This window comes from Nylanderia fulva, unplaced genomic scaffold (assembly GCF_048542155.1).
Source record: "Nylanderia fulva isolate GAGA-0341 unplaced genomic scaffold, ASM4854215v1 Scaffold2, whole genome shotgun sequence".
NCBI classification, from domain to species: Eukaryota; Metazoa; Arthropoda; class Insecta; order Hymenoptera; family Formicidae; genus Nylanderia; species Nylanderia fulva.
The window spans coordinates 8,860,442-8,876,561 of record NW_028190263.1 but is presented as its reverse complement, the minus strand read 5'-3'; the positions used below and the strand labels follow the sequence as shown (position 1 = coordinate 8,876,561).

Below are 16,120 nucleotides of genomic sequence, written 5' to 3'. Positions count from 1 at the left end.
CGATCGTGTTCAATATAAATCGAATATGCTATTTATACGCTACATCAAGAGTGCAATAAAATTTTAAAAATTGATCGCATTATTGATTATCGAGATAGAAAATGCAGCATTAAATACACGAAAATGTATAAAATAGTACCGGTGCAAATTGCTTGTTGGCCCATATAAAATTTTAAGGAAATACATTTCGATTTATATAAGCGCCACGTGTAGATTATTATCTCCTCTTCTACAATAGCCAGACCAATTTGCAGACCAAATACATAAATTGTAATTAGCCTTATTCCGAAACAGAACAAAATATTTTTCGAAAATGCAGTGAATGTATCATGGCCATTTCTTTTTTATTTTTTACATCAAATAATTTTTATTTTTATTAATCCGCAAAATAATGGAATTATGTATTATTATATAGCATAATACAATATTACAAATTATTTAATTAATACGATAACTTTTAATGAAGTTATGAACGATCAAAGTGAAAATGACCATTTTCTCTTCAATTCTCGATACCTTGATAAGGAAAAATCGAAATTAAAATTTTCGAAAATGATTTTGCAGAGAAAACTTCAAGCTTTAACGCGAAAAGGTCAAAAAATTTTTTCAAGTTATTTTGTGCATGCAATATATCTACAAAATGAAAAGGAAATTTCTCATTTCGTTAAGTTCATCGCTATCTGCATGTAAAAAATAATTAAGAATAAAAAATAATTTTTTTAGGAATAAAGAAAATAAAAAAATCTGTGACCTTTCGAAAATAGAACTAGAGAAAATAGAGCGAAATTCAAGCTTTAAAACTCTTTTTTAAAATTTAAATTTCAGTTTTTTTTTTAAAAAGTTACAGCTATTTAAAATTTCCTCATTTTTAGACAATTTTTTTATCCCTTAATTATTTTGAGAAATGTGTGCATTTGTAATATTATGTTAAAATATATACAAAATAGTAACTTTATTAATATTTCAATAAAATTATAAATTAATTATGCAAGGAAATTATTTGAAACTTATTTGAAAATGTAAAATTATTTGAAGATACTTCATGGTAAGATCAGAATTTCTCTGCTATATATACAGAGTGTCCCTAAATTAGCGATAAATATTTAATTTCTTTGTATCATTTTAAAACAAAAATTCTCGTACAAAAATGCTGAAGTTATAATAATTTTCAAATGAGAAAAATTTAAAGATAACGAATTATTAGACTAAAATTTCGCACGCTCAGGAATGACAAAATAATCAGTGAAAAAGGTGCTTGGCTTTTTGACAATATTGAAATTATTGTAAAAATATTCAAGAGTTTTATTACGAATCTATTTCTGTTTCTGCAATGAATCGTAAGAACAATTTAAAGTGCACACATTACGACATACATTAATTATGATCGGAAGATCTACGCTCAGGAAAACATCTAGCATATTCTTGCGTAGCAAGAATTGAGCTCTGATTACATTTAAATTCTTACAATTCTGACATACACATGTGCATACATACGTACGTACGTATGTATGCATCTTAAATTATAAATCGGTGAAAAACGTAAGACAATCAATTGTTGCACCTTAAGAGTAGCAAAAAAAATAAAATAAATTATACAGCAAACAAATGTTATGACATGCTTATCATTTATGGAGAATGTAATCAAAGCTCAATTCTTGCTGCGCAAGAATATGCTAGACGTTTCCCTGAGCATAACTCTTACAATCCTAATGTATGCTGTAATGTGTGCATTTTAAATTGTTCTTATGATTCATTCAAAATTTATACGTGGCATATATGGTTCACATGATTTTTAACTGTAATAACTACTACTTTGTTTGGGCGCTTCACTTTGTGACGTTTAAATCAATACATTACTGTCCCTCGAACATCGTTGCATCAGATTTTTAGATTGACATGCGGAATTATATTATTTGTATTATAATCTATTTTTTATCAAGCGTCTCAACTGATATAAAATTTTGTATAACAATTTTTTTCTTGCATCATATGTTCCATTCATGTCTTTATATTTTTATTTTGTATTAGAGCATTTTTGTTAATTTCTCAACTTTCCTGCCTATATCAACTTAGGAACGATATATCGTTAAAGTATCTTTCTTGCTACTTTTATCTATGCTTTGAAAAGCGTGAGAGATTTTTGTTTTATTTTAACGACTATAACTGATGACTACTTGTGATTTTATTAGTGTTGACTTAGTGTAAGCTGAGTTTTTAATTTACATTTAAAGTTACGTTAAAGATAGCCTGAAGAATAAGACCGAAACGTTCGGTAATTCATTTTTTATAATTGTTGAGTACAATATTTTTTTTCGCGCTTTACTTATCGTGCCTGACATTTATTGCTATTTTAATTATACGAAAGCCTTTTAATTATACTTTTATTCTCTATTATTTCATTTTTAGAACAAATGTGCAATCTCTGTCAGAATCCGAATCAATTCTCTCTTCGCAGGCCTATTCCTACTTACTAGTTACAATACTTAGCTCGCAAACTTTGTTTCAAATTTTTCACTAAGAAAACAGTAAATAAAATAACAGTGAAAAAATTTTGAATTGAAAAACAATTCTTGGATTTTTCGTTATTCAATACATCTAATATATGTATGTGTATGTGTGTGAGTGTCCTATTTTAATAATGCATTACTGTTTTATGAACATCAAGGCTTCCATCAAAAATGTTTTATATAAAAGTTGTAGAATTTCTAAAGATCTTGTTATAAGCATAGTTTAATTCTAAATGGAGACCTGAGATTTCGAAGTAGGTAATTATTTTTTTTTTTAATAGAATCATCATAATTTTCTTTCATAAATCGATTCTGCGTAATATTTGATGTAAAAATTGTTAGACTAATCGATAGAATAGTCGAAAAAGTCAAAAAATAAATTTTTAGATATTTTATGTTATAGTCTAACAAAAAAATATAAAATATTTCGTAATGTATTCATTTTTCAATAATCTTGCTTTAATATTTCTTTTGCATAAAATAATGAGATAAATAATTGATGTAAATAAACATATAGTTATTTTTTTTAATTATGCAGTTGCAACATTTACAAATTGCAATTTTTTTTAACCGGAAAAATGTTTTTCTTACAACATTTTTATAAAAATTACGAATCATTGATTTATGTAAAAAAATTACCTCTATCTGGAATAAGACTATATTTATGATAAGATGTCATTCTTGAAATCTTACAATTTTCGTATAAAATATTTTGCAATAAAAACGTTCGTTTTCAAAAAATAGCAATGCATTATTTAAAATGAGACACCCTATATATATATATATACTTTAACGGAAAGAAATAAAAATCAGATGAAATTGGAAAGGAAAAATCACGAACTCAACGCTGCAGATGCTGGAAAATGACTAGCAGAAAAAGGAGGGAAAAATCAGAGCTCTATTCGTATAAGATGAGTTAATGCGGATTAAATTTAGGTAGCAACTTGAAGAGAAGAAATATCTTTGCTTATAGATCTAAAAAATATTTTAAAAAATTAAATTAAAAAAACGATAAGTGTAATTCAGAAATATTCGAATCACTTACTTGCTCAAGGTGTGGTTATTTGTCACTTTCTCGCTTAAGGTGTGGTTATTTGACAAGCCTTAAAATGATCGTTAAACCTGTGTTAATAGACATTACATAATCATTCGATTATCGTCATTCCCACTTTAACAATGCTCTTCACAAAAACCTTGTACACATTGTACTAGAACAAGTACAGAAAAGACTTGCTTTTGTTTGTACTGTACTGTTACTCGTATTGTTAACTTCGAATTTTTATTTAAGTGTTTTTTCGATAAAAAATCCGTCATTCTAAAAATAAATCTTACATTACCACGGCAAAATAGAAAATAAATCTGATATGAATTTGGAACTTTCAAATCCCACAAGTTCAAAATTTTGAACTCGTCATATCCGGTGTAAAAATTTTAATTTTTAAGTGAAGGGGAGGCTGAGTGAACTATCTACTCAGCCCCTTTAAAAATAAAAATATCGAGTTTAGTTGGGCAGCAGAATTAGAAAATATTTAAAAACTTTTAAATTCATAAAATAATAAAGTAAAAATTGACAATATAACATAAATCTTAAATTTATATAGTTTAACAAAATACAATTCAAGTTCTTCGCACTTAATAAAAATTCATCGAGAAATAGTAGTTGCCCCAAATGAAAAATTCAGATTCGATTCGCCGTCCTGTTTTATTGATAAAATATTTTTACGCACTAAAGTATATATAGAAACAAAGCGCGAACCCATCGATTTTATGATAAGAATAAAAAAATTTTAATTTTTTAATTTAAAAAATGGTTTGTCTATAGTCTATATATTTTAATCGTGGAAAAGCATTTATGATTTTATTCAACCAATAAAAAGAAAAGGGTGCGAAAAAATGTTTTATTGTTAAATGGGACGTTTAGAATTTCCTTGACACAATACAAAAGTACGAATAATAGGAACAGAGAATATAGAAGTACGGAACAGAAACCTGTGTAATACTGAAACACTAAAACTGAATCACTGCAATTGATCAGGTAATAATTCCTCGCGTTGTAAATTCTGTTTCTATTTCATAGTCTATTAAACATTAATACACAATTTCCAGCAAGTTAAAATGTGGTTATTTCTGTTGTCTGGCTTATTCTTTGTTCCTATTGCCGATGCTTTTTCTTTTCTATTGTGCGATAGGCTTTATACATGCAGATATATGATCTCAAGATCATAATCCTAAATAATCTTTCAAAGATTTCAGCTTTATGCTGTCGCATATTATTTATTAAAGAGTTATTAACAAATAAAGATATATACAAAACGAGGACCAATAAAATTGAATGTGGCAATAAAAGATTCAATATTGAACATAAGTTTCTAGAATATATATACATATGTATATTACAATATTACGTATACATATTTACACTTAGACAAACATTTGCAGAGCGAAATTCACTTTACATTTCCCGCTTTCAATGCAAAATATCTATAATTATACGATTGCACATAGGTTTGCAACTTGTCGTAAAGCCAAATCCATTCCATATCGCCCACTACTTTCAATACGAAACATCTATAATTATAGACTTTGTTTAGTTCGGCTGATGTAAACTTACTTCGCGCATAAGAAGTTGCAAATCTAGATAGAGCCTCTTTCTGACTGACATATTTATTTTTAAATTTTTGACATTTTGAGTACTCTATATAAAGTTTTGTATTGATTTATCTGTACGTGTGTATGCCTAATATAGCTACATAAATTATGTCAAATATTAAATCTTTTATTATCAATCTGTTTAGCTTTATATTCATTTACACCTTCATTTGTTAATAACTTTCCATAAATAAATATATTCCATAATAAACAATAGTTAAAACCTTTTGAGCATTACTCAAAGTTATGGCAACATCTACAATATATTGCTCACATTTATAGTAAAAATAATCAAAGTGCACACAAAACTATGCGAAGGAAAATATGTAGAGCGATATCTAAATCGTAGGAAATTAAATCGAAGCATATTTCTTCGTTTAATAAATAGAATTCGAACTTCAGGATTTGTAATACCAATAAAAAAAATTTCGTTGGTCGTTATTTTTATGCTTGTAAAGTAGAAAATAAAGAAGTGCTACATAATATAGAAGAAAATTCTTCAGCGAGTATTCGTGTAATTAGTCGTCAACTCGAAATGTCAAAAACAACATTTCACAGAAACTTATAAAAGAAATACATTCTATTACTCAAAAATACAACATTATTTATCTCAAGATTATGCATAGAAAATAAACTTTTGTAGATATTGTAACAAGAATAACAGCTAAGAATTTACAAAACAATATTCATCGACATTTAACACTCATATTTCATCAATTATCATATCTGGTCACAATCTTCACGAATATATGGTCAATAATTTTCAACATTAATTTAAAATTAATTTATGAGATCTAGATGATACATTTTTTCTTTACATTTTGTATTTTTTAAACGTTCTTTTAAAAAAAGTGATAGAAAGATCAACTGTCAGTATTTTATTTTATCCTAAATTGGATCATTTAAATTATCAGGGTAAATAGTGAAAAGCTATTTAAATTTTCTGGAAATAAATTTATTAATATTGCTGGAAAATGTCTCGCTATATTTAAAAAAAATAATTTTTCAATACGATACAGCGACATATGCGTCCAGAAATGTTCGCCGTTTTTCTGAATGCAACCTATAATAGAAAAATAGGACGCGGTGGACCAGAACACACTGATGATGAAGATGAATAGCTTGGATGATTTTACGGAGGACATAACGCATCTTACGGAAATAGCGTCTAATAATTGAAAAGAATGGCTTGAAATTATTGAAACAAATTAGAAACAGAATCAAAAAGCGAAACCGACAAATCAAATGCTTATTGCAACATTCAATTTACCAAAATCTTAAAAAAAGATATTTTACTATTACCATTATGGACAAAATTATTGAGATTAAAATAGATTATGAAAACATGGGAGAATTTACAGCAAGTTGCGAAAAAGAAATAAAATCAATAAAAACATAGTTTTCAAAGATATAAAAAATAAAACTTTAAAAATAGACACTTTTAATCGAAGGCATATCACTGAACATTTATTTGGTAGAATGCTCTTAGCCGATACTAATTCTGAAATAGACCGATATCAATTAGATAAAACTAGTTAATGTGAATTACAGAATCTCCAAGAGAGAGAAAACTAGAAAGGAAAAATTATTAGTAGATTAAATGTTCTAAAAACAGATTCTATTGGTAGCTGCAGTATATTTTTTGATGATGATAAAATATTAAAGAAGAAACATCTGAAATAGATACATTGACAATAATTAAATTTCTAACGAACGAGGAAGATGAAAAAAGTATATTAAAGAATATATATTTAAAATAAATCATCAAAAAACAGTTACCAATTTATTTGGGACACCAGAAAGACTGTGTTTCTCAAAAATTGCAGTTTATTAAATTCATGTCCATTTGATAATTTAGTACAAACATTATTTGTAATGTTGGAACAGACAATGAAAACATAAAGAAAAAGGTAAATAAACAATTTTAAAACAAAAATATAAAAGGACTTCTAAAATTGTTTCTTTTTTATAGATAATTTAATGCTTGAAAAAAATGAGTTTTTTGATATAATAAAATATCTTTTCAAACATGACATTACCAATAAAACCTATAAACGCAAAACCAATTTTATATGACAATCCATAGAAACGTTGTTTCTAATAAAAGATTGGAGCAAATAATATAATAGTTGCGAAAGTAATGTAAAGATGTTTTTAAAATTAATTGATAAGGTTTTACTCCTTAAAATATTGTAAAAAAACAATATATAGTAAAGTAATAAATCATCAATACAAAATGTCATTTATGAAAAAATACAATTAAAAAAAGAAAATATTGATATTAATGAAATAGAAAAAGCATTTCCACAAAAACGGAAATGTGATACCTACGAGAAGCCAAAAATCAAAGAATTCGAAATATAACCAATAAAAAAATAAATAAAAATATAAAAACAAACAGTAACATAATATTTACACTATTATTATTTCTCCATAATGATTTACGTGCTCCACAATATTAATATTGACAAGAAAAATGATTATCAAAATTCGCCTATGTCATATCTGCCTAAACATGCGAACTTTAGACTACCTCATTCGCTATCTCTAAATGCTTCTAATTCAAAAACTGTTATAATCTGAGCAGTTTAGTATAAAGATATTTTTCTTAAAATGATCTCAAAAAAATTATCCTTAAATTGTTACTCTATTGTTAAGGTCTTTGCAAGATATCCTGTATATATCAAGGCTATGAAATTTACAGATGTTATATTACTAGACTACACAAGCGCACTTAGCGCGCCTTTGATTATTACTATTATTTATTTTACAACTGTCAAAATGTTAATCTTCGCGATGACAGTTGCTTGATGCTATGAATATGACTATAATTTGAATTCGAATTTCTATGTCAAATTTCTATTACGTACATAATTTTAATTAGCCGAATTTTTATTGTATTGTTTGAGAACTATTTTGTATCTCTTTATATATTTTTTCTCATTTCGTTTAGTTTAATCGAATATAATTACGTGCGAAATTATTATTCTTTGATAAAATCTTTAAAATTACGACGCATGTATAAAATTATTATTGCAATGCATGCATAAAATGTTTATTAATTACGTAATTTATAAAAATTTTTTTTAAAAATTCAATATCTAAATTTTTAACAGAAAACAAAAAAAATTTTCTACAAAAATCTTTCGATTAAAATATCTGTGCTTCCATTAGATTCGCGTGTCTGTATGCATCCGTTACGTTGCACGGCTCGCGCAAATGACGTGATCAAATTAGTACATCCCACACGTCCATTATAGTGCGCGGCTCGCACGAAACTGATTCTCGTGCGGGGTATCGCGAGCGCGGGACCGATGGTCACGTGACCACTAGTCACATGACTACTGGTCACATGACCACTGGTCATGTGACCATCGGGCCCGCGCTTGCGATACCTCGCACGAAAATCAGTTTCGCGCGAACCGCGCAGCGTGATGGATATATGGGGTATAAAATCTCGCCCGAGTTTAATTAAAGCGTACATATTTGTTCACAAAATATTATAGTATGGCAGAAAAGCAGTAATATTTACGATAATCGACTTTGCATACCTTTTTTAGAAAGGGAATATAAATTTATCAAAATTATATACAGAAAAAAATTTTCAAACATTCTTTATATATTTTTTTATATATTCTTTATATATTCTTTATATATTTTTGATATATTACTCTTTATGTATTATTTCAGGTATCGATGTTATTCGCAAAAATTCAAAATACAGATAAAAAATGTTTAGTGCACAGAAATCTAAAATTAAATTTACACTGTATGTATATTTTATCTTAAGATTTGATAAATGTTAAAATATATTTTTTATTACATTCACAAGTTTATATAGATTAGCTTCATTAATATTATTATTTACTTTTCATTTTATATATATATATATATATATTTGTCTTATTAATTGCAAGTATTAATTAATAATATTTGGTTTTGATATTTTGAAAAGAAAATATTTAGAATAAAATGACGTAGGTGTTTACAAATATAAAAATACAGTTTCTACAAATATTAACTCATCAAAAATCAATAAGAGCAATAAAGCATTTATAATAATACATATGATATTTCGCATAAATTATTTCAAAATACGTACACTTTACTAAAAATATTTGTATATACCTTTCTTTTAATCTCATTTATTTGCGAATATTTTTTTTTAATGCAACAAAATAATTATATTTTACGTAACAGATATACAATTTATATTCCACAGTACAAAAATTTTAGGTTACTGTCAAATTTCTTTAATTATGTTTAATGTAAATATATACATAGATAAAAATTTTGAATAATTTTATTTTTTTTAATTATTAGAATAAAGTAGGTATGTTCAAATAATGTTTCTTAAAATGTTATCAATGATACACATTACATATAAAAATGCATACATGTAGTTGATTCTCCTAAATTGTGATAAAAAATAAAAATATTTTACTCTGTGCTTTTCCTATTTGTTTTTTCTTTCTGAATTGTGACCGATACGGATTCTCGTCCGAATTTTCGACACGTACAAAACTAAAAAATCAATTGCTCTTCGCGTGAGCACTTTTTGCGTGACACATTAACTAGTACACAAATAACTAATTTTCATAATTTATTTGGATATTTTAATTAGTATAATAAATATTGTTAAGTTCATTCGAGTTTATATTATTTAAAGCACGCTCCACGTTATTATCTCGAAATGGTGATCCAAGTAAAAAGAGGTGAACGTGTATGTATGCAAAATAAACATTTCTTTTTAGAAAAAACAAGTATGTGGGTGTTGCAAGAATAACACTCCCTGTGGTTGGAAATATAGCCAACAAGTTAGCTGACACTATTTACAAGAATAAAAAAATTAGTATAGTGAAGCAACATTTATACGCATTTTATAATTGTGGCCACATAAAAGTATGTTGTAATTTAAGCTTTTGAAAACGCAGTTTATGTCTGCCCATATCACGAAAAATGAAATAAAATTCAACGTGAATCTCGGCGAAAAATATATTGAGCAAATATAGGATATCATAACCAACTCGACTATAGGTCGGAGAAATCGTAAAGTTACTTGACGTTTTATTAATAGTAATGAAAACAAAAAGAGCGACCTATATATGTACAATATTGTAATACTTAACACTCTTTAATTATATATCTTTCATACTGGTTTTTCTCTTTGAAAGTTGAATATAAATATTTTTTAATTAGGTTAATAATAAGTCACAAGACGTGAAGAGGGACAAGACGCGTGATCGCCATATATATATAAAATCAAAATAATGCCAAATTTGCGAGAAAAAAAATTTTTTTTAATCCAAAAAAGGAAAAACAGAATCGATTAAAAGTGCCAAATGTGATATATCATTAGAATACTATGACAAAGTGATTATCATGTATTTTTCCTCATATGCGTATGCTACCTAACGCATTATAAAAATGTTAATCGAGATTTACCATAGAAGTGCGTATCGTATCGTATCAAAATTCAATTAGTAAAGTAATACTTCATCGCAATTTTATTCGCAGCAATTTAATCGGATAATATAAATATATTTAAAAAAGGAAATAATAAAAAGGTTCATGGGTTCGATCATTTGTGAGTGCGGAAATTGATGGAAAGCGAGGAAATTGGTGACTAAACGTTTCTCTGAAAAACTTCACAGTTTTTCAGAGATCTAAAAAAGCTTCTGTCAATTCCCGATAATTTTAACACTGTGGAAGAATCATTTACCACTTAAAACACAGTGAGTTTCCACCAGAGATACAAACGTCACAGCCATTATTGAAATAATTCATTGGATTTATGAGGTTCGAGCCGATCAAGGACGAATCGTGACAGTGGGAGAAATAACCAGATTAGTGCACTCAGAACTTAAGCTTGAAAATCAATCGTGAATAATCGACGGCGTTATTTCTCGTACCTGTGTGGACGCAACCAAACTCACAGCACGAAAATAATAATAACGAAAATATGTGGATATCATCAGCGTTTCAAAAAGAATGCAACAAAGTGCCACTCTTTATGCAGTTGGAGTGCAGAAAACGAGAAGCTATCCACAAATGTAAAAAAAAAACTGTGAACGCGACTCCGTTTGGTCTTTTTAAAGCTTTTAAACATAATGTTCAGATAACATAATGTCATTCAAACGTGACAAATTTGTTGATAGAATTATTTTTCTTTATGCTTTTATCGATGATTCTTTTAATAGCGTCCGAGAACGAAACGCAGCATTACGATAAAAACTTTGTTTAAATAGTTAAATAAAAATGGTTTATAATCACTGCTGCGAAATGTATTTTCGGCATTAGCGAAATTACATTTCTCAGTTATACAGTGAACGGGATTAAATCATTAGCGCGTCGAAACTAAAATTTTCCAAATCTATAACTAACATAAAACAGTTCCAGAAATTTCTAAAAGTGATTAATTTTTACCGATGATTCACATCTAGGACCTCTAAAATTTTACAGGTCGTTGAACGACCTGTTGAACAACCTGTTGCGACAACTAACATTAAATTCTGCTGTTTTTCAGTAATGTCTCTGTTTATATAAATATAATTTTTTAATATTTTTTTATTCACATAATAGTGTAGAGTATATTTTGCTTTGCTTAGAAAGTCGAAAAGCTTTACAAAATTATATATTTTAAATCTTATTTTGAAGACCATTCAAATAAAATCGTAATTTTGATAAAGTTAATTGTGTCTAAAGGTTTGATTAAGTCGCAATAATATCGATTAAATTGATTCTGGACTTCTCTTTTAGTTGCAATTAACTATAGTTTATCTCCAAATCCACGTATCTGTTTCAAACAGTTTAGTTATTGCACTATAGAGAAGTATGAGATCGTAGATCACAGAAAGTTGTACGACCGCTCTCCATATCCAAGAATCTCGGGTTCAAATCTCGAGCTAGAAACATGCTTTAGATCTATTCGATCGTCAATCGACAGACAACACAGTAAACCACTGAGAGTATCTTGCCGAGAGAACCTCTCTAATCTAGTCGCTCGCAAATACTTAGATAAAAATTATAGATGTATGTATGCGGAAAAACTATAAAAAGAACGCTGCAGACACATGTAGAAAAATCATCACTCTCTGACAAGAGGTTACGGATAGAGAAGAACTATATTTTTAAATTAAACATTATAATTATGAAACGTAAGGAAATTTGAGATAATAAAGGATCTCGAATGTGAAAGGCAAAAGAATTCGCATAATCAAGCACTCCGAACGTGAGAAGCAAGGAATTCATGATAATTAAACATCAAAGGGAAGATGGAAGGAAAAGGAAAGAAAGAAAGAAAGAGAGAGAAAGAATTATTTTATAAAAATAAATCGTTACAATTACCATTTCTTTTTTTGAAAAATAACTCGTTATTTTTCGTTATTTTTGAAAACTACTAAAAAGACTCTTAATGTGAAAATTATATTTTGCATTTAATGGGCAAGAATGTCAGTGCGTCAATTTTAAGAAATAATTAATTTTTCGTTGAAACCGATACATGCGCATAGAGTATTAATGTTTTCTTGGTACAATATCAAGAAATTAAATAAATCTCAATTCGAGATTTTATTTTAATAAACTTTTCTGTTCCTCTTAAATGATTTAAAATCCAAGCACACAATTTTTCCAATGCCAAAAATTAAGCAAATAACTTTCAAGCTTTATTATCTCGGAAAATACTGAACAAAGAAACTTTATTATAATGTTTTGATAACATTTCACTTACAAGAATGCGCAATAAAAAATGAAAATTTATATTTAAAAAAAAAGATCAAAATAATTTTGACATCAATAATCTTGGAAAAATGTGACGCAAAATTAACATCATAATTCTTGCTTGAAACCGAGAAATTTTTGTTCAAAAATTTTCTAAAAAAAAAAAAGTTTTTTACGATATTCACTTTAAAATATAACTTTTTAAAATATTTGATATAGGAATTTAAAATGAAATATCTTATACATTGAACGTTGTATTTTTTTACAGGAAGCACTTGTCAAAAGATTAGGACCCAATGCTCACGCATTCACAATGGAAATCACACCATTAGCCCCACCATCTGTGCAACTGGTACCAGCTAAAGAATACAATGGTGCACCTATTGGTACCAGCTATGATGTCAAAGCTTATGTCGGTGAGGAAAAGCTGCTATTTTTCTTAAGTTTTATTTTTGTTCTGCTTTCGACTTTGATCAAAGAAGAGAAATTAAATGTGAAAATACGTTAATTCGCTCAACTTCTCCGTTCACTCGTAAAACTTCAATAATAATAGTTGTATTCAATGCTCTCGTCTTTACAATAAGCGTTAAAATGCATAATAAACGCCGCTCCTTTATCAGAAATTAAAAATATTATAATGCGGAAAAATACGTTCTCAAGAGTATAGACTATAGTATTAAATATTTTAATTTCTCTAATAGTTTATCCTTCAAAACAATATTTGTCTCGAATCTTCTCGGGTATAACTCGATATTATTTCTCTTATCTCGTTTCTTTATATTCTCGATCTCTCATGTGTTCTATGTGTTCTCGTCTTTACAATAAACGTTAAAATGCACAATAAACGCCGCTCCTTTATCAGAAATTAAAAATATTATAATGCGGAAAAATACGTTCTCAAGAGTATAGACTGTAGTATTAAATATTTTAATTTCTCTAATAGCAGTCTCTAATAGTTTATCCTTCAAAACAATATTTGTCTCGAATCTTCTCGGGTTTATAACTCGATATTATTTCTCTTATCTCATTTCTTTATATTCTCGATCTCTCATGTGTTCTATGTTTATATCGTCGTTGAAATCAAGTCTATTTCATTCATTATTGCATATCATAATTCATAGAATAGCTCAGCAATTTTTGAAATATTAACGACACTTTCTTTCACTTCAAGGTTGTTTAAAAAAATATGTTCTGATTAGCATCGCGTGTTGTAATACCGCTTTAGGGACTATATGAAATGTTATACCGAAAAAACAACCATCGATACAAACGTTAAAGTATATTTTACGTTATTACACATTTTCACTTGAGCTAACACCGCGAAATTTTATTTTTGCAACTAATGCCGATGCCATCATTTTAACATAAGAACCTGTATACATTAAATTAATATCATTTCCGATATTGATTAAAGCCGATAATTCAATCGTATTTATCATAATGACTTTACAGCATTTTTTCGTCTCGCTTTGCATGACATTAGAATATATAAATACATAATTTTGAGGACATTTCACCGCAATGTCGGTCGTATAAAAATCATTTAACGCCTTTTTTTAACTAGATATGCGACGCTTATATAATCTTTATTGCCGCGATCCGCGATTATAATATCGCTCATCATTCGACTTATTGGTTTCCGCACGCATAAATTTCTTTTTTTATCTTCCATCTTATTGTTAGATTGCTTCGATTAATTTTTCATCATTTCATATACGTTTAATTTACGTTTTAAATCAGAAAAACTATTCTAAATAAGTGCATACAAATATATTACGAAATATGCAGATACAATAAAAAAACCGATAGCACATAACAATAAAAGAAAATGACTATTAAAAGGATCATACTTTGAGATTTGTAACATAGATTCGAGAGCAAATAATTCCAAGATACGCTCAATTATTTCTAAGGAAGAATTTGTGGCTTGACTCGTATTTAGCACCACACAGCTTTCACCTTTATTACATCCCACGCATCATTAATATTTTATGTGTCGGATTTTAGCGGAGCGAGCAGATGAGAGATTGCACCGTAAAACCACGGTCAGAATGGGCATTCGGGTGATCCAGCGTACCGCAAAGCCACCTTTACCCTCAACAACTATGTACAGCGTACTTCCCTCTCAAGTGCCATCAATTGGCTTGAGAATTCAGGGATGCAAAACAAGAGGGGAATCCGCAGAAAATGAAATTATCGACGACGATGGTTGGTTCGCGATCAGCATTTAATACCGTAGATTACTTGGATATCCAAGTTTACACATTTTTTATTTTCTATATAGTATATCTATTTGTCTCTTATTTGTCTTAAAATATGTCACGAGTCTTTAAAATAATGTAACATTGTAATTGCGTAACGTGTTGTAATTATATCCGGAACTTCACAAAATGAAACTTGATTTTTATATAAACTTGAACTTTTTCAAATAATATATATATATATGTCTCAATATATGTCTCAAGTTTTGCGGAAAAATCTGCTAAAATTTTATTGATAAATTTATCTATTCGCATCTATCACAAATGCGAAATACAAATCAAAATGAATGAACCACAATTTCGCTTCTATTTTTGCAGAAAACGTAGGACCACATGCAGCAGTGGAAAAGCCATTTTTATTAAGTGACGGTCGTATCGGATTGGAAGCAAGGCTAGATCGTGCGATTTACGCTCATGGAGACTCAATCACTGTCCACATCAATGTCAACAACAATAGCAGCAAATCCGTAAGAAGAATAAAGGTAAACAATTCATATTTTATGTAACCATATTAATGTTTTAAAATAGAGCTCTTATTCTAACAATAAGTAACAAGAATTAGTAGTATATATAAATAAAATTAAACATTATTTATTTTGATTATTGTGATAAAATAGACATTTCTATTTTGTTTCTTTAAGAACTGCAAATTGTATAAAAAAAGATAAAAAAAATAAAAATTAAGAATTTCTTTTTTTCCATATTTATATTTCATTATATTATAAAAATGCAATGCTTCCATTTTCGAAAATAGTGCAATTTTAAAATGACAAACGTTTAATGCTAATTTTCGTTATATTTTATTTTCTATATTTTTATTATATTTTCCATATTTAAATTCACTTTATAAGTATTTTAAAAATGTTCTGTTCTCTTCTTCTTTCACACATATCGTATTTGTCATTTATAACTGTTAAAATTAGCTGTAAGTGCTACTAAGAAGACAATCTTGTATTGAACTTATAACAAAAATACTGTGAGTAA

At 27.9% G+C, this 16,120-nt stretch overlaps 2 protein-coding genes across 4 annotated transcripts in view; one reads left to right on the top strand and one right to left on the bottom strand.

Annotated features, from left to right (window-relative positions):
* Nucleotides 1–16,120, bottom strand: part of LOC114937165 (14 kDa phosphohistidine phosphatase) — a 95,632-nt gene that overhangs the window by 69,180 nt on the left and 10,332 nt on the right. The gene's annotated exons all lie outside the window — the stretch shown is intronic.
* LOC114937164 (phosrestin-2) overlaps nucleotides 1–16,120 on the top strand; it is a 71,268-nt gene that overhangs the window by 47,279 nt on the left and 7,869 nt on the right. For all 3 annotated transcript variants that reach the window (XM_029310590.2, XM_029310589.2, XM_029310591.2), the window contains 3 exons: nucleotides 13,144–13,291; nucleotides 14,883–15,083; nucleotides 15,455–15,618. In XM_029310590.2, the coding sequence (XP_029166423.1) occupies nucleotides 13,144–13,291; nucleotides 14,883–15,083; nucleotides 15,455–15,618 (513 nt within the window). The remainder of the gene's footprint in view (nucleotides 1–13,143; nucleotides 13,292–14,882; nucleotides 15,084–15,454; nucleotides 15,619–16,120) is intronic.